This window comes from Limulus polyphemus, unplaced genomic scaffold (genome assembly GCF_000517525.1).
Source record: "Limulus polyphemus unplaced genomic scaffold, Limulus_polyphemus-2.1.2 Scaffold4808, whole genome shotgun sequence".
Classification (NCBI taxonomy): Eukaryota; Metazoa; Arthropoda; class Merostomata; order Xiphosura; family Limulidae; genus Limulus; species Limulus polyphemus.
Genome location: NW_013670418.1, coordinates 35287 through 60330, shown reverse-complemented (window position 1 = coordinate 60330; position 25044 = coordinate 35287). Strand labels below are relative to the sequence as shown.

The 25044-nt window shown below is 33.9% G+C and overlaps 1 protein-coding gene across 10 annotated transcripts in view; it reads left to right on the top strand.

Moving 5' to 3' along the window:
* LOC106471716 (E3 ubiquitin-protein ligase HRD1-like) overlaps window positions 1–24778 on the top strand; it is a 39026-nt gene extending 14248 nt beyond the window's left edge. The window contains exons 1-3 of one of the 10 annotated variants that reach the window (XM_022400323.1): window positions 12099–12198; window positions 13806–13839; window positions 23546–24778. In XM_022400323.1, the coding sequence (XP_022256031.1) occupies window positions 23715–24569 (855 nt within the window). In that variant the 5' untranslated portion in view covers window positions 12099–12198; window positions 13806–13839; window positions 23546–23714 and the 3' untranslated portion in view covers window positions 24570–24778. The other 9 variants (XM_022400320.1, XM_022400322.1, XM_022400319.1 and 6 more) reach the window with 9 other exon arrangements.
* The last annotated feature ends 266 nt before the right edge of the window (window positions 24779–25044 follow it).

Below are 25044 nucleotides of genomic sequence, written 5' to 3'. Positions count from 1 at the left end.
GATCATTATTTCTGCACAATGCTATCAAGAAAGGTGTGAAAATCCTTATCAGGTGTTTCTGTTCACTGCATATATAAGGAGGGTTCATCATGCAGGCTTATTCTTTCATCTTGTTACGTCTCGGTTCGTTTGTTAATTTACGGTATAAATTCTTTCCGAGGAACTTCAGCGATATGAGTCCTTTCTTAAATAAAACTAGTTTATTCTTTCTCGATACAACTTTGTAATACACAGAATTTCCACAGTCACTTTAACTTAACTACTTTTATAAACACACCCTATAATTCACAGCGATTCACACTCTTTACTTACGGTGCCTACTGTTTCCTTGACTCAATTATCTATCTGTCTATGCAATTCTATCTTCTTTTTTTTCGCTGGCTTTATTTGCCGGACTTATATACTAAAAAAGAGGGCGCCTGGAACAAACTAGAGTTGCCAGGAAAATTCATGATCCTTCTAGAAAATCCAGTGCGCATGCTCCCAGCATGACTTCCACTGTTGTAACAATCTACTGTACAGTGCAATCACATAAGAACTGGGAGTTCTCTGTAATATAACAACAATGTGTACACAATCACATAAGAACTAGGAGTTCATTGTGATATAAGAACAATGTGTACACAATCACATAAGAACTGGGAGTTCACTGTGATATAACAACAATGTGTACACAATCACAGCGACTTGAATGTTTATATTATCACAATATAGGAGAACTCTAAGGTGACCCTCCCATAACGAGTCAGTACAGAACATAACTAAAACTAACTAAGTGATACAGAACATAACTAAAACTAACTAAGTGATACAGAACATAACTAAAACTAACTAAGTGATACAGAACATAACTAAAAACTAACTAAGTGATACAGAACATAACTAAAACTAACTAAGTAATACAGAACATAGCTAAAACTAACTAAGTGATACAGAACATAACTAAAACTAACTAAGTGATACAGTACATAACTAAAACTAAGTGATACAGAACATAACTAAAACTAACTAAGTGATACAGAACATAACTAAAACTAACTAAGTGATACAGAACATAGATAAAACTAACTAAGTGATACAGAACATAGCTAAACTAACTAAATGATACAGAACATAACTAAAACTAAGGTTGAACAAAAGATAAATAGACTGGACACAATGTGTAACACACAATAAAAACTATCTTTATTATATAAAAAACACAATCAGTACATCTGATAAGACGGCTAAAATTGGTTCCAGTAATCGGTTAAAGGGACTTTAAATTGGTATTATTGTCTACCCTATGATCTATTCTTCACTTTTTTGCATGATATATCTTGTATTTTGGTAGCTTTCCACCTAAATTGCTGAATTGTATGACTGTTGCTAGGCAACATCAGTTCTAATTATTTTGTGCACAGCTTTCAGACGTTAGTTATCATGGTATCAAGGTTTTATTTATTTATTTTTCATTTAATGTATATAAATGTGTATCTTTGTAAAGTTTATGATGCTCTGAATGTCATATTAACATTATTTTTATTTTATTGATAACAGTTTGCATGGCCATTTTGAAACAGCGCTTTATTATCAAACGTTTTTTTAAGTCACTTTTTTTTAAAAAACTTCCTGAATTGAGATAATCATTTCATTTTAGTGCATAACCATATATAATGCAAAGACATCCTCCAAAATATGGATGCATTTGTCTCTGATGTCATACCAAATTTGAAAAAATATTCGATGCTGCTTTATATTTTATACAATATAGTTTTACAAAGTTGAATCACTAATACGAGTTGCAAAACCATTAACTAAAATTCCATAGGTGGACGTTATATCATCATCAGAATCGAAATATGGTAAGTTTATCCATCTAATTATATAAGCTTTGATGATAATTTATACCCATGGCTCGTGGTTTCTTCAAAACAAAATTATGTGAAAATCAGCAATTACGTGAATATACAGGAGTATTATATACATATTTAAACATGTCTGCTGAAAGTAATGTATGTTTCTGCACCTTATTTTACAAACAGGGATGATTTTCAAGTACTCAAACAACTATTGTATTGAAACGTATTCTAGCAACCACATTTCGTGTTTTTGCTTTGAAAGTCTTGAAATTGTGACGAGCAATTAATCCAAAAGGATTGACATGTTGTTTGACGTCTATCGTGACATGTCCTTCAAAAATGCAGAAGAGGGTGAAAGATTTCATAGCACAAAGTCAACTTCAGGTACCATATACAAGAACATTATGTACCACAAAGTCAACTTCCGGTACCATATACAAGAACATTATGTAGCACAAAATCAACTTCAGGTGCAATATACAAGAACATTATGTAGCACAAAGTCAGCTTCAGGTGCAATATACAAGAACATTATGTAGCACAAAGTCAACTTCCGGTACCATATACAAGAACATTATGTAGCACAAAGTCAGCTTCAGGTGCAATATACAAGAACATTATCTAGCACAAAGTCAGCTTCAGGTGCAATATACAAGAATATTATGTAGCACAAAGTCAACTTCCGATACCATATACAAGAACAATATGTAGCACAAAGTCAGCTTCAGGTGCAATATACAAGAACATTATGTAGCACAAAGTCAGCTTCAGGTGCAATATACAAGAACATTATGTAGCACAAAGTCAGCTTCAGAACATTATGTCAGCTTACCCAGTAAATCTTGGCAGAATTTCCTGCGTCGTTCTTCCAATAAAACAGAAGTCATAAAATTTATTTTCAGTCATTGGCAGGCACAAGAGTTTCTTGAGAAACTTGGAGACAGAGTGTTGTTTGTGACATCAGAAAGTGAATGTTTAAGACTAAGTTCATCTGGAGCAGAAACATTTCATGCCAACCACGCATCACGGACAGTGTGTCCAGTTGTTATCCATGCAGTTGACACAGGTTTGTTTGTCCTGTTACTGGGCCACAGTATTAACATGAAAGAAAATATGATCATGAGTGTTCGTAAAGGATAAGAAAATGACTGATCCAAATACAGCTGATCATTAACAAGATGAAAAACGTGTTGGAGATAAATAAATGTCAAATACTTCCTAAAATCCCACATTGGCTTTAACGCACTTAGTGGATGTTATTCTATCTCGTCTTTTTTGTGGAAAAGGAAAGCTTAAGCCATTGAAACTGGTAACAAAAAATCCAAAGAAAGTCGAAGCTTTGGTGCATCTTGGTAGAAACTTGGAAGTTGCAGACAACAGATTTAGTGTCTTAGAAGAAATGGTGTGTGACATGTAGGGGGAAAAAATGGTGGAAGTGAATTTAATACAGTATCAACTTCACTGTATAACAGGAGGTAAAATAGAACCTGAAGCCTCACCACCAAGTCAGTCATCATTAAAGCTACACGTAAAACGAGTCAATTACCAGACTGCTATTTGGAGAAGAACTATTTTACCAAACCCGGAAATACCTTCACACTATGGACGAGGATGAGATATCAATCAAATTGCTAGGTAGCAGTCCTGCTCTGATGAAATTTGTGAACTTCTTTTATGCATTTGTAAGAAGAAGTGTGTAATAGATACATGTTGCTGCCTAAAGGCTGGTTTTAAATATACTGACATGTGCAAGGTTGAATATGACCATGTTCTCTGAAGAGGAAGACATCTTCAACACTGAAGCTGATGAGGATAACGATGATTATGATGAGAATGACAATGAAGAGGACATAAATGGCTATAACGTGGGCGTTTTGTTCATATTTTTATTGTCACCCCACAATTATTAACTTCTGGAAGGTGAAGGATAAACATTGATAAGGCCTCAAAAACAATGCAGCTACAAACTCTTTTATATGTGAGGTACAAGATCAAATTGTGTTTGAAAAATCTTTCTCTGTCTTTTATTTTTTCACATGTTCTATTCAGATGATATAAGATAATAGAAACTTACAAATAGTAATATGACACTAAGTGATACAATTTCTGTTATATATTTTTTGTGATCAAAACAAATGGAAATAATAATAACAATTGATGGATAAAACATGTTGTTCATTCCTCATATAATCACGTAATATAGTGTACTGCTGCTGCTTCAAACAGGAACATACCTCCCTCTCATATGAAATTATGTGATACATGGCCGCCATTTTGAAATTACCCATAATTCTATTTTCTCTCTGATTTTTCCACCCGTATTAAAATGTCTACAATATAATAGGATATGGATGTAAATATCAACGAACTTCTGTTAATTCAAATATTGTTATGCCCATGAGATACATAAAAAATGTCAAAGTTTTCATTTTTCCTCATAATACTCACAAGCCCAGCCTACCCCATTTCCCCACACAAGAAGTGGACGACAGAATGGGTGGAATTGTACCATTAGACATTGTCCATTATATGTTTTTGTGTTTGTACAAGTATCACAATTAGTTTTAAAGTGCTTATAGCTGGTCCTCGAAATGAGTAGTAAGTTTGACTCAGCTGATGGACTAAATGTGTGTGTACTTCATTCTGGGTGCTGGATGGCCATTTTTCACAGAATTTGTGAATCGATTAAACTGGCTTCCTTCCTTCGATGTTTATTCCTTCTAACCAACTCACTCAAGACCAAGTACATGAATTTGTACATTTAACATCTCTTACTTAACGAGAAATTGTGGATTCGCCCATAACAACTAGTACTACCAATGTGAATAATCATTCTCATTCAAACTTGGAGGGAGGGGCATATGCTCGAAATATCATCCAGCCTATCATTGGAGGACACTGTATGTCGACATTCTTGCACAACATACAGCATTACAGCCTTACCCTCCATGGACAGAATAAATGTTATCTCTATCGAATGACAAAGAAATAAATGGAGCTAGAATAAAACCAACTTAACGACTTTCTTGACTACGTGTTATGTGAAAACTACGTAGAGTTAGAATAAACGAATTTTTTTGAAAAATTATAAATTAAAATAAGAAACTAGAAAATGCATACCATACTTTTCCTTCCCTCTCTATTTCAGGTTTGTCCCAAACTGACAATTAAATTTAACATTAAAATCAATTGACTTTATATTCACATGATCGCACCCTGGCCAAAATGTATTCCTTTTTTCTCGTTCCTTTAAACATTTACATTTGACACAGACATCTCAACCTTTTAACAAAGAAATATATAATGAAAAAACCTTTTAACAAAGAAATATATAATGAAAAACCTTTAGCAACTAAATACGTTAATCATTTGCCTACAACAACGCAATAGATTACAGAAACAATAATAAAATAAAACTTTTAATAATGAAATTTGGCCAAATTGAAATATAAACAGAATAGAAAACTTTTAACAAGTAATTTAATCCATTATAACAAAACAGAGAAAATAATTTTGAATATAATACTGTATAACAATACAAACATTTTAAGTGGGAATATAAGTACAAAATAAAAATAACCTTTAACAGTGAATCATTATATATAATCAAAAACAGTTTACTATGATGAACAGTACAAATAAAACCTTTTAATTATGACAAATGTTAAACTTAATAATACATAGCAGAATACCCCTTAACATATTTACATAGTCTTGATATCAACAAAATACAAAGCAAACACACAAAATAGCTCGTCAACATCACTATAATCAGTCAATAATATAAAATGATAACATGAATAATGATGAGTAACACTTTCAGCTTAGATAATAGTTCCAGTTACATAATAATCAATGATACCTTTCAAGTTAAGCAAAAAAATACTAAAAACAAAGTGAACCCTTTAAAACATATAATAATAGGAGTCAAAGCAAAATATACCCATTGCACAAAACTAACTAAGATCAAATAATATCACATCAAAACTCAAATATAAGCTATTACATAAATCCTTTACAAACATAGAAAATTGAATGACAATAAACCCAAAAAACATGTATATATATATATATATATAACACTTTTTAAATTAAAGAGAAATATACAAACTCTAAAATAATTACCCACAACTTACATGAGGCTTAGCGCTCTCTCACCTCAACTCCACCAGCATATCATTGTATTATTGAGTGTGACTGTGTATTTTTCCTACTTGGTGTCAGCCAGCTGGGTGCATCCCTTTCTATAGCTGTAGCAGAGGTGTAGCTCTCTGCCACAGACATCATTCTATAGGTCATGTCATCCAGTAAGTGAGTGGTAAGCTTATGGACTTACAAGGCTCATTATGCAATTTTGCACTAATAAACAATAGATAACCAACTTCTAGGTTGTAGAGGAACCAAGTTTCAGTTCTCTTGGTGACCATTTCCTTGCAGTGCCACTTGTAGATGGGGGTCTGCTTTAATAGGGGCCAGTTAATAATTACCTTAGGTGATTCTATCAGGAGCACCTTGGCTGTGTCTAGGTTTGTTGACGAAGCCATTTGGCAGGCGGTGCCTCGACATTGATCGAAGTAGAGGTCCATTATCTTGTTTTCATAAGCTGGATTATGGTTGCTCTGGCTGCTGACATTGAAAACCCTAGTGGTGGTATAGACTCTTGGTGACGATGGTCCATGAGCCATCTGGCTCACCTGCATTTCCATGATGGTGACATCATCTAGCTTGGTACTTTCACCTCCAGAGGTTGTAGACCTGTTCCAACCTTACCAAAACCTAGTCAACCCTCGAGAGGATTCAAGATCTGGAAATGTTTTCTTTGGCTTTTTTATTTTGAGTTCCTATTGGAGGTATGAACACATATGCCTACACGACAATGCTTGGACATGTTTCACTCTCTAACAGAACATTTCAGGAGTAGATTCTACACTTTTCTGGTCAAAACTACTGACTCTGACACCAGTGAATTCGGCAACGGTGGTGGCATCTGCAGCTGGGCCATTTATAGGCTCTGCTCCACCATGACAAGTATGTGCAGTGAAGGGCTGCTGAGCTCTCCGCACTCTACCATGGCCAATGAGGGTTTCACGGCTCCGGACATTTCATGGTCAACAATTACAAATGGAACAAGCTCTTCTATTTCCTTTAGGTCTTGCCCAAATTACTTTAGTAACCTCTTCAGATTGCTTTCAGAAGATATTACTCGGTAGCTGCATTCCCATAATTTGTTTCCATCTAGAAACTATCAAAATCAACTCATTTTTTATTTCAAGCATCACAAAAAAATGTAAGGCAAAATTACGTGAAACCAAAACTTTTCTGCCAAATTCTTCATCAATCAGAATTAATATTTGTTCTGTTACTTCTGTATTTCAATATACACTCAGATGATACAAGACTATTTTACTGCATATATAAACATATACAATATATAGGTGTATGGGAGAGAATATAGCGAGGACCAGGCACCATACACTAGAGATTTTGCCACTCAGCTAGATCAGATAAATTATACTTTTCAAACATTGAACAATGCTTCACTTCAGAAAACCACTTACTAACTTGGACACCCTTTCAGTCATCAGTTTTTCAACCATATGACTGCCCTTGCTTATGAGGTAAATCAGGCAGCTTTCATAACCCCCCCAGTGGTATGTTTACAGACTTATAATGCTAATATCCGGGTAGCCCATTGTGTAGCTTTGTGCTTAATTACAAACAAACAAAACAAGCTTGCATCTGATATTTATATCTTCTGCAATGAAACTCAGCTCAATAGCTCAAAAGTAAAGGTTGCTAAGCCCTTTCAGCCCTGTTAATATTGTAATTAACAAACCATCATAACTTCACCTTAACTAAGCAGCAATACCACCCAATAGCTTGTTTCTCGACTCAAATGTGGCTAGTACAATCACTACTGAATTTTAGCACAAGTGGGAGTAACACCTTGCCAACCAGATTTTGTCCAGCACATCTCTCGTTGTGGAGCTCTTAGGACCATTAGCTACAGGACATCCTGAGAACCATGACTCAGTGGTTGAAAATGATGGCATAGCATACCTTCTTTCACTTGTAACTGACCATACACGAGCCACTGGATGTATGTCCATGCTGTGTTCCTCTGTTTGTGCTGGTTGAGTTCTACCTTGCTGAACTGAAGGGAGTACTCATCGTAGGTTTGATTTCCTGCAGTTGCTCTTCCTGGAGCTCTCAAAATTTTAATTGTAGTATCCATCCACTAGTGGAATATCCTGTTGCATGTATTGACGATACTATGGTGGAAATGTTTGAACTCTTAAACAGTGTCTGTGATAAGGATATTCAATAAATGAATAGGGTCTCACCATACAGCAAGACGGTCTGCCCATGCTTCCATGTTGTGAGCCTGATTGATACACTGTGACAAAGTCATGCTCTTGCAATATTCTTATACAAAATGCTATTATCTTTTATATATTTTTAAAGCTTATTAATCATATCATCCAGACATGGTACATCTGGATAGTAAATATTCTTCCATACAAGTAGTGGTGATAATGTTTTACAAAGAATACAGCTGTAAGCAGTTCTTTCTTCATCACATAATATTTGTGTCCAGGAGCTGTGAGGATATGACTAGCATCTACAGTTACACATGCTACTTCATCCTGAAACTGTGATAACATTACATTATCACTGTCATCGGTGTCCAATAATAGTTTGCTGTTTTACCAATAATGCCAGCAGTGGAGCCTCCACTAAAGCAAGCTTTGGGTATCAGAATGCCTGTTCACATCCCTTGCTCTATCTGAAATGTGTATTAGTTTTAATGAGAACAAACAATAGGACTGCTGTCTTAAATCAGTTCGTTTCACAAAACCTTCAGTAGTGTGCAGAATCAGGGAAATTGCAGACATCTCTCTTGGTCACAGGTTGGGGACAATCTGTGTTGCTATTTTAGCAGGGTCTGTAGAAATTCCATTTATGTGCAAATGAGCTCACATTTTCTTGGTTTCAAGCCTGCTTCCATTGTTTATTACAATACCACTTTCAGGTTCTCAACCAGACTTTAGCATGTGACCAAACACCAAAACATTATTGAATTAGATCAAGAATATTTCCCACTAAAGTGACATGCATATTACACAGGCCAAATGGCATGATGCAAAAAATGATACAAACTATCTCTTGTACTAAGAGCAGTCTTAGGTCTACTTTAATCATCCAGCTTGACTTTCCAGTATTCAGATGAGATTTAAAGTATTCAACCAGTTAAACACTCCAATGCCTTCAGACATTAATTTTATATGGCAAAAGAAATGTGTCAATGATCATTCCAGCATAAATCTGGATAAATGGTTGTCCACAATTACACAAAAACACCTGGAGCTTATAAATCCTTGGACAGATAACTGCCCAAACTAACACTTTTTGCTTTCTGGACAGGAAGCAGTTTATTTCATATATTATTTCAATAACCATGTTACATGGTACTGACACACTAGAGTTTATCCACAGTAAACCCCAGAACACCACTTCTATACATGGAGGTAGAAATATATTCTCTGCTTCATACACTCATGATTTCCACTGTTCCTGGGCTTATTTTGCCTTACATCAGATAGCTCTCCTGCTAAATATAGGTTTACCAGTTCATAGGCAAAAATGGCTGATAAGTTTTGCAGTATGTCCATCCCAAGAATGCCAATGCTAGAACCAAGGTCTTAGATGACAACTTTCATTCTGTTAGTAAGATTTTCACAGCCAGAGATTTGCCTCACCAGTTACATCTAGTCTGTAGCTACTTGCCAGAATGAAGTCAGTATCCACTGGTTGGAATGGTGGTTTCATTTGAAGGGCTTGATTTATCACAAGATTTATCTGTGTTCTGGTTGCTCCTGTGTCAACCAGGAACTTGATCTCTCGCCCTTTTACCCTCACAACTATGTATCAAGCTCCACTCAGCCATCTCAGGGTATTCTTTAATGTGCAGATGGTGTATATCATCCACTTAAGTGGCCACACTTTTGGTGTCACTTCTTTTTCAAATCTTAAACTCAGCTCCATGGCTTGCTCAATCCTCCTGGTTGAATCATCTGTACAACTGAGGTACAACTATGTTCTAATCTTCTAGATACACCTCTTTCAAATGCTTGATAGAGTCCAGGGTTGGATCATCCAAACCAAGGTTCAAGTGTTGGACTGCCTGCTCTTGAGACTAGTCATTCCCAACAGTTACTTCCCTGAAATGCTTCAGAAGGACAGAAGGACAATGTCAGGACTTCTTTTGCCCATACCTTTGAACACTGTGATGAAAACTGTTTGGCTTTACTCACAGAGACCTTTGGTGGCAGCTAAAGCCACCCCTTATAGATTCTAAAAAACTGCCTATGACAATAGTATCAACATTTTGGGGACAGCACAAAAGGCCTGCTCATGAATCCTTCCCCTAGAGTGAGTAGTCAGTCCCTGTTTCTTCATGATCCATAGTCACCTGTGGCAGGATACCTTCAAGCTTGAAGAGACTCTCTTCTGCCCTGTGGTTTACAGTGCCCACTGGTTGGTGCTCATTACCTCGCCTAGCAGAAGGACTTTGGTCAGTCCTTCTTGACTGGTCTTGACCAGAGCTGAGATTGAGTCAATCTGGCTGGCAACAGCTTGAAGTTCTGTATAGACCACCCACACAGTCTTGGCCTCACCAAACACCATTCTATCTCAGCAACCATCAGATGGTCATGCATTCCTTGAACTAAGATTAATCCTCAGGAGCAATGCCTGATCTGTCATTCTGGATGCACCAGACATTGGTTAATCTTACTGAGTTTGCAGCTGCAGAGAGCTCAAAGGCATGGACCTCTGTATCATCAGCAAAAATCTAATGTCCAGGAGAGGACTTCAAGACCTGACAGGTCTCTTGCACAACTGTCTCACTTCAGTTGCTAACTCTCCTTCTCAGTCGTGAGTACATAAATTTGCAGAAAATGTCATTCTTTAAGTCAGAAGCTTTCCTTTAAAGTTGGTAAAACAAGAATTCAAGCAAGGGTAATATACACATTATCAAAACAGTAAACTCTACAATAATCTCCTGTGGTCATAGCACCAACATTTCACCTTCCTGTCTACTTTGTGGTATTTTCAGATAAAACTGAATTTGCGAAAGAGTAAATTAGGCAGGTCCCCTATATAATGGGAAGGTCTGCAGGATATTTCATAAGTGATACTGAATGTAGCTAAAACTGAGTTTGAACAAAAAATCAATGGACTGGACACGGTATGTAACACTGAATGAAAATAATAGTTATTTATATAAAAGATACGAAAACACAGTGTGTGTACTTGCTTCTGGACGCTGAACGGTCGCCTTTCGTTGGATTCATTAATTGATTAAACTGGGGCCCTTTCCATGTGATTTATTCCCGCTACCCACTTTGTTCAATATGAAGTAACGAATGCTTAAATCAAATATTTTTTTTCTTAACTGGAAGTGCCAGATTTACCCATAACGGCTAGCGCTGCTCAAGTGACTATTCATTTTGATATAAACAAATTGGAGGCCTAACCTCGAAATATCATCTGGCGAACTATTCGAGGACGTTGACATTTTTGCACAACTGGAGCATTATCGTCAATATCTCATAGACAAAACAAGTGTTATCTCCATACAATAACAAAGAATAAAGGTTGCTAGAACGAAATCAATTACGTAGACGTAAAATAAATGAAATTTTTTGAAAACTTTAAATTTAATTTTTGATTGAGAAGGTGGAAAACGCATATTATGTCTGCAAACCAAGTACTGCGTATGTCTTCATTTGTAAAATTTAATAACCCAGCTATCTCATAATCGTCAGAAATAGCTTTCTCCTTAACATCTTTCAAAAGCCTACTTATTTTTCATGAAAATACAGGTACAACATCAACCGCATGATACTACAACAGCAGAAGACCCTTTAAACTGCCTTAATTAATGGGGAACTTAGCTCGAGAAGAGAAGACCGTTTTCTGAAAATGCTCCGTAATGCAGACTTTAAGTTGTCAAAATGGAATAAACGTAATGCAAACTTGGTTTTAAAATAAATTAGCACCGTATTATGGCGAATAAGTTACATAAATAAAAATAATACCTATAAGATAAACGATTGTTCCTATACTTAATAGAATAAACGTATTTTCATTTCCATGGTGAGTTGGCTGAAAATAAAGACCTCCTATAACCTCTTTTTTTATAACAAATAAGTTGAGTGACATGTAAAGTATTTAGATCTGTGGATAAGATTGCTTGTGTTGTTAGGCCTAGTGTACAGTAGGCAAGATTTGTTCAGGAGTGAACCCTGTTTCCTCTTTGTTCATTTCTTAAGATTTTTAATTTAAGAAGCGTGTAAGTAAAACATATTTCTCTTGTTCATTTTAGTCTATATTTATAAAGTACAACTAACTATGAAACCTAAAGTTGTAATTGTTTTTGTTTTTTTATCTTAAACTAGTACAAGTAGTATCACAGAGTCGAGTTAGAACTAAGATTAACAAATTAGGCCCTAAGAGTAAGAGTAAAGAGAACTAAGACTCACAAGTCATATGACTCGAGGACCACTAGTACAGGCCACTGGGGATGATTTTGGGATTGGAATGATTATTTTATAAGGTCTTTCAACTTGATTTCTCCTGAGAAAAGAAAGGTAAGTGGTGATCTATTTCAGCAATTGAAGTTTATAAAAATATTCGGGGGGGGGGGGTATTAAAGTTCTCTTGTTTCTTTTATGCTATGTTCTGAAGATAATTATTAATGGGATGAGACTGAGAGTAAACAAGGATATCAATAAGATTTGGAAAAGACTGTCTAGGCTCCAGTTAAGACAGTTTTATAATAGGGTAATTAGGTTGTGTAATGACTTGCTGTCAGTGTCAGCAGTTGTTGAAGCCAGTACTTTGCAAATAACAGTAGTTTAAAAGGGGAGTCGGTAATTTCCTGAAAAAGGGGTGGGTATAAGTTTTCATGTTTCCTAAAGGTGGATGTGCAAGGACGGCCTTGAACCTTAACTTTAACGACTAAATGGTCTTTTATCTGTTTGTCAGAGAGTTGACAAAGGCCTCTGATGTCTTTGTCAGTGTGAGGGTATATGTTTCAAGATTCATTAAACTTTAAAGACAGGCTAGTTTCCAGTTAATACAGTTTTATTTTTTAATAGGGTGATTGGCTTATGGAATAAGTTGCCATCAATAGTAATGTAAGATGGAATATGAACTATACAAGAGTTTAAGAGGGGGGGGGGATTAATTATTTCATGAAAATTAAAGTATGGGTTTAAGTATTTACTGTTGTCAATGGTGGGTGTGCAAGGAAAACAGGGACTAAATGGTCCAGTGCTGTTCATATTTTATTGTGTGTTTGACAAAGTTATGCAACTGTGTACAATAATGCACTTTCTTGTTATAACTCACAGTAGTTGTACTGCTAGTATATAATAAGTGTTAACACTACTATTTACCAGTCTCCAAACCCATTAGGTTAATTTATAGCAAGGTAAAAGCCATTGACATGCATCTGCTTTCATTTCACTATTAATGTTGACATGATTGTAAAAGACAAAAAATTCAAAGCTCCATTTGCCAACACTTGATGTTTAAGCCTACATTATAATATGCAACTTTGCAAGTTTTAAGAACTGGTGAAAATACTCATGAAAGTTGAAACTACAGATGAGTATTTCAAGACATTTCCTGTAATGACCTGGTAAAAATACTCTCCGTAGTTTCTGTTAGTTAAATTATTTAAAACATTTGTAGGTTAGCTTTATTGTTGTGAAAGCCACATTTAATTCAGTTGATTATTTTGATTAGTGAATGGGGGACGATGATAGGCTGAATGACCCTTATTCATTTAAATCATTTTTTTATTAAATTTAATCTTTACAAGAAATATCATAAGATTCTATAATGTAGATACTGTACATAAGTTGTTGACAAATATATCCTGGGTTTTTACAGGTTGCAGGTCGGAGAAGAAAAAACTGACTGGAAGGTTATTGCTATAGAGAACTTCACAGGTTTAGAGATAGAAATATATATATATATGGCCCTTTCAGGTGTTCTCTCTCACGCACTTTTGGGAATGAACTACTTAGCGGGATCCAAGGTGTAACATAATTTAACATATGACAACGAAGAATCATTTGGTCCTACGAAGCTGTTCTTTCACACCCACAAGTATTTAATTTTTCAGGACATCATCAATTCCACTCTTAAACATTTGAAAAGTGTTTCTACTATTACCAATAACAATTTTTCTGTAAACTGTCACCCTGTTAGAAAAATAACACTCTCACAACTGGAGCCTAGCTTGTCTTTTACAAAAATTAAACATGTTTGCTTTCTATCTATTATTTTCAGAATATAACACAAAGAAATCAGAGGCCTTTATCCTTTCCTTTCCCCTGGATAATTTACTAAATTTCAATAAGATTGCCTTTTGCCCTTCTTTTCTAAAGAGAAAATATATCAAAATATCCCCTTAACATAACCTAAATATCCTTCTCTGAACCATGTCTAGTAACTCAATATCCTTTCTTTGAAAAGGAGGTTAAAATTGTCCCATTATTTTCAGTGATGCCCAAATAGTGATTTGTGTAGAGATTGTTACTTGTTTTGACTTGTAAGCGTATGTCAAAAATACACCCTTATAAAAAGTTTTCTGAAAATCTTAAGTATACCTAGTCCATACCATTACCATCACCCAGAAAACAAGTATTATCCTCAATAAAGGTAAAATATTAGTAATGACAGATGTAGTGAATCAGTATTGATTTTCCTTTATGATACCATATTTCACTGTATTATTTTGCAAAACATCTTTTATCAGATTCTAAAATCTTTCTCACTACAACAGTAAGACTAACTGATGTAATTTCAAGGGCAACTTGCCCACTGTTTTTTAATCTATAAAAAAATGAAGAAAGAGGCTTGCATATTTGACCATTGAATTCCTTTAAAGCCCCTGGGAAAAGTTGGCTGGTCCAGGTGTTTTATCTGTTTCTGATCCCTCAATCTTAATCCTTACCACCAAGGGATTAATATATACATGATTCAAATCAATCCCAATATTTACATAGGATGAAGAATATTGCTAACATATGTCTTTTGAAAAATGGAAGAGAAGAAAATATTTATATGCTCAACTATCTTATATTCTACGAGAACCTTTCCATTAACATCCTTTAACATTTTGTTTACCTTTAACTACTTAAAACAAAACAACTTAATCTTAGACTAAACATTATCAGATAGCTGTTTCTGATAGGTCCTTTTGGATTTCCTAATAACTTTATATTAATCAAATCCCTAGCTTTCCTATAGTTCTGTATATCTTCCATCCAATTGGTCAATTTAAACTTATGGCATTTAATCTTGATTTTTTCCTTTGTACTTTTAGTAAGCCAGTTAGGTTTAGTCTTCCCAGTTATCATTTTCCTTTTCTGAAGAACATGCCTATCTTGAATTAAAAGCAATTTATGTTTAAGAATTTCTCAAATCTGGCCCACATCACCTTTTAACTTGTTATTCCAATTCAATTTAATGATAAATCTTGTTTCATGGCCTGAAAACTGAATTCAAAACAATTAAAAACTAAAATTTTGTTTCATTTTATCTCATCATATAGCAAAACATCAAATATAATTATCCAGTGATCACTCTTCTCAAAATATTCATCTACTTTTATAACCACATCCTCATTAGTGGTTAAAATTATATCTAATATGTTATTCCTCGTGGTTGACCATTATTTATAGAAAACCATCATGATTTTCATCTGGAAACCTCTCTTCTACATGATTTGACTCCATATAATCCCAGTTAATTTGTCTAAAGCTAGTCTCCTTAATTATTATTATCTGATCCATATTAGTAACAACCCTAACCTAATTATATGATTTCTCATTGACTTCGTTTGTTTGATAATATGGCCTGTAATGATTGCAAGTTTTTCTACAATTGAAACCTCTAGCATTTTTAACTTCAATTACTAACGGAATATTGCTTATCTTTTATATAAAGAACCAGCTCAACCTCTCTTGTAAAAAGTTCATCACAATCAAATAAACTGTGATGTCCCTAGATGTTGGGAATCAGCCTGTGAATGCCCCTGTTCAGCAGGCCTGGGTAACTCATTGAATCTTCATGATAAGGATGTGTAGTTATTCGTCTTGAACGAAAGAGCAATAAATGTGCTTGGTTGAGTGACCAATAGTGTGAAGCTACAGATTTTAGGTTGTATTAACAGAAATGTTGAATATAAGTCTAAAAAGATTATCATTTCATTGCATAAGTCATTGGTTAGGCTCTCTTTGTAGTATTATGTTTAGTTTTGGACTCCTTACCTTAACAATAGCACTGACTTGTTTCAAAGGGTTTAAAGATGGAAAGATTGTCATCCAAGAACAGGTTAAGATCTTTGAAATTGTTTTCTCTTGAAAAAAGTTAGAAGTGGTTGGATTGATGTGTTTAACATTGCTAGTGTTGATGCATCATCTTTTTTGTACTTAATAATGAGAATGATAGGACAAGGGGATACAAATATAAATTTTTGGCAGGGTTTGGAGTCATTTACAGCTAAGACAGTTTTTCTAACAGGGTGATTGGCCTTTAGAATGGGTTGTGTTCAGATTTTGGCAGGGTAGGAGTCATCTTCAGCTAAGACAGTTTTTCTAACAGGGTGATTGGCCTTTAGAATGGGTTGTATTCAGATGCAGTGAACTGAGAAAAAAAAAGGAGTTCAAGGAAAGCCTTTTAAATATTTATATGATAAGGCTGGCTTTGAGTGTTGTTGTTTTTTTCTTAAAGTTTAGTTTAGTGGATGGATCAATAAACACTTTTAAATGTTATAATCTGGAATTTCAAGAAAATTCATATCATCAATATTTTCTAAATCTGACCAAGTTTCAGTAATTTCTATTATATAATAGTCTTCCATTTTAACTCAAGCCTTGGATTTACCAAAGGGAAACCTTGTTTTACTAATCTATTGACTTTTTATTTAACATTAAAACTAACAACAAGGATTTTTTGAAGTATGTTAAACTATGAACTGGGCCTTAAAGGATCCTTATGGCAAAGTTTTTGTGGAAGACTATGAGGTGTCCTCTTCTGTTTTTACAAATAATTTTACAAATACTCTTGACCCTGATCATTCTATGGGAAATACTGGAATTGACCTGAATTATATAGATAGTAATCCTTTCATGGTGAAATGAAATCCTGAGAAATTTAAAATAAAGCACTAGGACTAGACAGTATTCTGCCCATGGTTTTATACATCAAAAATCTAATGTGTGAGCCTCTTTCTTTCATTTTTAGTAGGACAGTAGATGGAACTGAGGATTTGAAAATTAATGATGTTACTCTTATTTTTAAGGAAATAAAAAATTTTTGCCATGGAAATTAAAAGTCAGTTGTTTTTACTTTTGTTGAGAGAAACATTGTAGAATCTGGTACAAGAATTTCATTTAGAGAAATATGATTTAAAAGAAAACCAGCATGGATTTACTAAAAGGAAATTTCTAATTAATTTGTTATTGATGGTGGAAAAGATATGGACATGGAGTAGTTAGATTTTCTAAAATTTGGATCACGTGTAACATAGATGAGAACCCACTCATTAGTATGACTGACGAAAATGATGTTGGCATAGTGGCAGGTAAGTCATTCAAGCCATTGAAGCAGTGCTTTGTTGCTGGTAATAAATCTAATACCATTTTGTGGTATATTTATAGACATATTAATAATGCTTGGAGATGGCTTGAATGGGTAATGAAGAAAAACTTTAATATAAGTTTAACATAACAGCAAATGTACAACGTTTCGACCAGGTTTTGTCATCACTGGGTATATTAAGTACATGTCAAAAGATGTAATTCTCTCTATACATATCTGTAGTTGGGCCCCATTTGGAATACTGTTTACAGTTTTGGTCTCCTTTATCCTTATTTAAAAACAACGTTGAATTATTGGAGTGGGTTTCAAGGAGAGCTACTAAGATGATTGCAGGGATAGAAGAATTATTTTAGTTTGTCTTGAGGAAGGAAAGGTAAGAGGTGATCTTATTGAAGTGTTATGTTATAACACAAGATTGTGTTATGTGAAGGTTGATAGGATAAAGGTTTCTTGTATCTGTGCTATATTCTGAAGATGATAATTTATAGGACAAGGAGATTTAGAAAAGACTGTCCAAATTCCAATTAAGACAGTGATTAGGTTATGTAATGAATTGCTGTGGATCAATACGATGAAAGCATCCGATTTCTTTGTTGTTTTCTGAAGACATAACATAGATGCTGTCCCATCCAATAAACTAAACTTTACAAAATAATAATATACTCCTAAATTTACTGCATTCACCACATCTGAGGGCAACCAATTTGAAAGGTCAACAACTTTGTTAGAAAAATAAAACTGTCTTAGATGATTTCTATCCAAAATTTGTATCCTCTTGATTGTTATCCTACCATTCTTACTATTAAGTAAAAAAACAAAGATTCATCTACACTGTCAATTCCCTTTACAGTCATAAGCACCTCAATCAGATCTTAACTCTTCTTTTATCAAAATAAAACAATTTTTGAGATCTTCACTTGTCCGTGTATGATAACTTTTCCATCCCATGTATCAGTCTAGTAGCCTTGCTTTGAACCCTTTTCAAAAATTTCATGACTTCCTTAACTTTCTTTACAGGGGCTCAGTCATTTTAACCATCATGTATCCATGAAATTATACATACAATAACTTAATGTAGTAAGTATCTACTACATTGTATCTGCATGGAATTTGGCAAGCTTATAGTAAATATTACAAGTCATTTGTACAAAAAAATCAGTCTCAGTGAAAGTTAATCCTAATTTTTGCTATAGCAGTTGTTAATACTTTACTGAATTTTTATCTATTTCAAATATTCAATTTATAGCACAAAATAATAACACTCACAAACCATACAATGTCCCAAAACTATTGTAATCTAACTAGCTTTCTAACTAAGAAAATATAAGTGTTAAAATAATTCCATCATCTGTTCGAGCTGAACTTTGCTATATCAACTTTGAATCTGTATGCCAAATAATTCAAAAGCTGTCACGAGAATGAGCTAGCAATATACTTAAATAAGTAAATGAAAATATTTTTCTGTTGATTATAAGTAATGTAATAGCAAATATTAGAGAGAATTATATATATTTTTTGAAAGACAGTATGTGATTGGAGGGTGTGGTGTGTGGGTTGGACGTCATGGTTTATATCTAAGTAAAACAAGATTATTGGAAGCAACTGAATTAGATTATATCTTGGCAATATCTATAACTGTGTAATTTGAATTAAAACTTAAATAGGGGTGGAAAGACTATCTAAAATGTACAATTCGGAGTGAATTGTCACGATACATTAAAGTGAAGATTGAGAATTTATTTAGATATTTCCTTTTGAAAGTAAGAAACTAAAACTTATGTTAAAATTTAATTTATTAACTGAACATTGTTGCCAAGTTTATTAACATACATTGATAATATAGTAGTTTAATTAAATTTTGAATGTAACTTTATGAAAATGCACACTTACCTACCTGTATCCAAAGGGTTAAGGTAAGGATCCGAAAACTGAACACACTGCACCAAGTAAGGCCTAATCAGTAACCTATACAAAGAAATTATAACCTCTTGAGATGTGTTTTCAATAGTTATGTAAATACAACTCAAATTTCTATTTTTCCTACCACCAGCAACAGCACATTGCTTGGATGGCTTAAGAGACTGATCAACCAAAAGATCCATTTTTTGCATAACACTATTAAGGTTGTTCTCATGAAAGTTATACTCATAATTTCAAATTATGATATCTCATATGCATTACCTCTAGAGCTGATCAGCATTTTTAATTTAATTATTATTTGACTACAGCTTGATATAGCTTTTTAAAGGTTTGTCATTTTCATATATTTTTCTCATCCTCCACTGTTTATCAGTGAAATGTGTGTGTGTTTCCAGTTAGATTTTACTGCAGTATTCTGTTGTAGAATATTATTAATCTCTCATTTCTTTCTGGATATTTGTTGATGAAGGAATCTGGAAGGACATGCCTTTCCTTAGTTTTAATATTTGAAAAAGATATTATTAGATTGCCATAGTCAACATGCCATATTATTATTGTTTTTTTGTTTAATCAAGAAGAACTTGTTTTAACAATGTAATAGACTTGCCCTGTATTTCTGAAGCTTTACATATTAATGTTTACTATAATCATGAGTTCACTATGTGTATCTTCACAGAATTTGGCAAGCCTTTAGCAAACATTACAAGTCTGTGTTACACACAAAAATTGGATTTTTTAATAAAGTATTTTTACTAAAGATTTATTGGTATTTTTCTGAAGCCTTTACTGATGCAGTCTGAGTGAAAGTTAATTTTAATTTCATGAGATTAAAAGTACTTCTTTTCATTTTACAGTTTTCACATTTCATTTGCAAAACCTCTAAAACTTTGTAAATGAACATCCAAAGTCTTCATGTCAGTTTACTTTTAATCTTATGGTTTTATTGCTGTACTTTGCACCCACTGTTATAGTAATCCTTGCATCAAAATTTATAAATCACACCTAGAGTCCGCTAACTGTTTCCCATGGAGCTGGTAATTACTAATCAATTAATTGACAGTCCCATTAATTGATTTGCACAGTTTTCCTCCAACTATGATAAATATAAGCTAACAAAAACTGTTGGTAGTGTGTGTTGCCATAGAGCTTTCCTTCTTTATAGTCAGTATTTCACCAGTAAACAAACAAACAAAATATAATTGGTAGTGGATACTGCCTTCCCTCTAGTCAGCTGTTAAATGTTAGTGACAGTGGCAGATAGCCTTAGTAGCTTTAACATAAAGACTGGTGAGGACATTTGGTGGCAATATTTTTATTACTTGGATAGTTGGAATAACTGGAAACTTTAATTTTGATCAAGTGGTATAATTGCAATTTTGAATAATCGACTACTGAAATAATTGAAAACAGTAACAATCGGAAACACTAATTTCAATCGGTTGATTAGTTTATATGACACTAATCAATAGGATTGCTGTTCATAGGTAACCAGTTATATTGGTTCTTGATTAAGGAAGCACATTATGTTGCTATAATAATAAGTTGGCAAACGATGGTTTATAAGCTAAATAAAGTGATTTATTTTGGGGGAACATACTACATGTTTTGACAGAATATTGGTCTGTGTTCCTCAGGTATGGTCTATAGCTAAGCTATACAGGATTTATATATATAAATACAGAGACAAAAGATGCAATAGTGTATGTACAGGAAATGATATTATCAAGTGACAGGATTATAGATAGAGGTCAAGGCAGGTCAAATGTACGAGCAGTGAATAAACTTAGCCGTATATGACTGATGTTGGTAGAGCTATTATCATGGTTTATTGAAATATCTCTTGTTTAGAGACGAGTTTCAAATATCTGCTTTAACATGTCATCAATTTGAATCGTGTCACAAAATACTTTGGGACGAAATTCTTCTCCCACATTAACCCAAAACTAAGAAAGAGATTGTTTAGAAACTATAGAAATCATCAAAGCAAATGATCTTTCACTAAACTATGATAATGGCCTTAGCAATTTTATTCATATTTGGCTAAGTTTATTCACTAATTGTACATTTGACCAGCCTTGACCTTTTATCTATAATTCTGTCACCAGGTAACATAATTTCTTTTACATAAACTCCATATTGATTAATTACGGACCATATCCGATGAAGACAGACCAATTTTTTGTCCAAACATGTAGTATGCCCCCCCCCCAAAAAAAACATCATCATCATTGGCCAACTTATAATTATATTGACTAAATTGCCCAGCTCTTAAGTTACTGTAAAGCTATTATAAACACCATGTGATTGCTGAGTATAATGTTTTACAGAGAACTTAAACTTGTGACATTTTAGACATTTTATTTTATTGAAGTTTTGTTAGGCTAAAATGAGAAGTTTTTATGAAAAAAAACAGGCAATATAAAGTGGAAATTCTTTAATTCCTCATTGTTTCACCATATGGCTTTATCAAAAGGTAGACCCCCTATTGAACACCAGCCCAGCCTTAATTGAACAAAACAGCTGATGTAATTTATAATAACAGTGCTTTCTTCTGTATTTTCTGACGTGTAATCATGAAACACGTTTACATGCCAGTGTGCACTTTGGTACTGCAATTCTTCTAAAATGAGAAATTTATAATTTTTACATTTTAGTTACCTTTGTTAAAAAATATGTAACAATAGATAAAATGTATATACATAAAAGCAAGGGTTAGTTAACACTTGAGCTCTTGGATGTGAGTAAAAATGTTAAATATTCTTCTGTAAACCTTGTCGAGTTTCACAAATTTGTATTTTAGAACATAGAAAAATGTATCAGCCACTAGAACAAAACATTTCAAAACTACTATAACTTATCCAGCATTTTAGATAAGCTATAATTAGGTCAAAATAATTCCACTAGTGTTAGGAGCACCAAAATATGAAGTACACATATCAAGCTTTTCCACTGACTAACAGTTTACTTCTTAATTTTATGTACAGGAGAATCTGTTCTTTCTATTGGTTATAAATATGTCCATTACCCCCATTTAAAGTTGATTAACAAACAATCTTGAAAGTTAGAGAGGGGATGGGCTTCTTTGGTGGGTTTTACAAATCTATTGATATCTCAGCAAATCGAGAAAGTAAGAGGTTCGAGTTTTAGATTCTTGTTTCTAGTTGTTTGGAAACTATAGCAAGCTATTTTTAGAAGATTCTTAAGCAAAGAAATTTGAGCTTAGATACATCACATGACAGAAAAATGTAAAATATTAGATGCTTATTGAACATTTGTAAAAATTTGAAATATGTGTTTTCATCCATATGTTTGTTATATCCCAAAGAAATGATAAGCATTACTAAAATTTGTAAACATGTATAATGTTGTATTATTGCTCTATTGTTATAATATTTTCATATAACTTATAGTTTCCTAAAATAATTTACTGTTCTGAAGTCCCAAAAACTGTGTCTGCAACACATTGAATTAGCTGTGTTTATAAATTGCTGGTGTTCATTATTTTTTCACTCATAAGATAAAACTGTTTAATCACAGCTCAACTGGTAGTTTATCAGAATAATTTATCTGTCAGTAGGACATAATAGTGTAACATTTTCTGTTCATAATCTTATGCAACAGAACCTTGAAATAACTCATTCACAGTATAATTCTCAAGTAAATCATTTAACGTACAAACTACTATAGTCCTGTGAAATAAGTACTTTTGTCTGAACCTATGCTACAAAGTCCATTATTTCCAACTTAATGTGTAAAGACTAAATTGCCAAATGGCAGGTTTTCCTTATCCACTTTATGTTGCTGTTAAATTTTTACAGTTTAATTTTTATATTATGATTTGTATGAAAATCTAATAAACATGTTTATTGGCTCATTTTAAAAAGTTGTTTTTCAAAATGTTTAGACTAAATACATTGAAAAAAGCATGACTTTACTTCTCAATTTCATTTACTTTGTATTCTTGTCTGTGTGTGTTGGGTACAATGGAGGTGATAAATCTGATAGCGTAACATTCAGGTGGTTGTTTTTGTAACCATGCTGTTTTATAAAAGTTAAGAAATGTTACATGATAAATATGTTTGTATATGTTTTGCTTTTAGAGATCAAGATGCTAAATGCCAACCATGCAGGAAAATTAGAAAAAAATTAACATGATACCTATACTCTTAGTTTTGAAGAAGGAAAGGCAAGCCATGTAGAAAAGCTGAACAGTGGCTCAAAGTCCTATTTAATATCGGGAAGAAAACTTGTTTATTTTGATAATCACTAATGACAAGTACAAGTTATCGAATGGATAGTTTGGGACGTCGCAGTGAGACAGTCAGCTGTCTAGTCAACCAGGTCATATTTTTTATGCTATGTGATCGTTGGTTTTGTCCTAAGGAGAGGTTGACAGGCTTGTATTCGTTGTTATTTTACAATGTTTTCTGTTATCTGATTACCTATGCTCGCCGTTTGCTCGACTTTCATAATTACTCGCCAATAGTTCGTATGTCAGAGCATACAAACATCCGTCACCTCAGCTTGACTGCAACCAAAATAATCCTGGATTTAACCAAAGCAATCACTTTTGTCATCACTGGGGTATTCATGTTGCTGGTGTTTGGTTTGGAGCAAGGCTTGGAGCATTTCAGTCCAACGTGGTGGTATATTATGGTAACAACCATGTATTTCCTCCTCACAGAACGAGCCTGCCAGCAGAGAGCCCCTACTGTGTTGTCCTGGATGCAGCTGGATATGCTAGAGAATTTGGAGCCACTGTGGTGTCCTGTTCTTCTGCGTTTTCTCTCCTCCTTTGCTTCAGGACTTATGATCACTGTTGTTTTGCTGTGTACCGATGGAGGTTGGATGCTTATACTTGCAGCTAGTTACATCAATGTCTTTCTGGGTATACGTGATCTTGAAAAACACTGGAAACTTCTTCTGCAGGAGCGAGCATGCCTTGATAAATACAGATATGCGACTCGTAAGGAGCTCACCGAGAGGGATGATGTGTGTGCAGTATGCCTTCAGGCAATGATGTGTGCCAGGGTTACGCCTTGTCGACACATGTTTCACGGTGACTGTCTCAGAAGATGTTTAAAAGAACGCACTACTTGTCCACTGTGCAAGCAAGAGCTCTAGTCAATTGTGCCAAAAGTCTTTTTATTTTGACTGTACATATACATTAAGGAGTTGTAGAGCTAGTTCCTGCTTCACCTTAGCCTTATGTAACAAGACTACTGAGTTGAAATACAATATGTGAGTGCCTTGAGAGAAAGAGAGTTAAGCTTTTTATTGCTTAGTGGAGATTTAAATTTGTATGTTTTACAATAATAAAAGTTTGGCTGTTTTACTTGTGTTAATAACCAGTTTTTGTTACTCTAGAAATATACCAATATTATCAGATCACAGTTTTTCTCCACAGTTTTGTTTCGTTTGTTCAAGTTATCATTAAGAAGTACTTACATTATTACAGTTTCCACATGTTTTTGCTGCTTCGTAATGTGGACAAATAAGCATTTTAGTTAATTGTTTACCACAAAAGCATTTTAGATGTTCTCTTAATGAAGATACACACATGCCTACTTGTTATAACTTGCACATCTGGAAAACATGT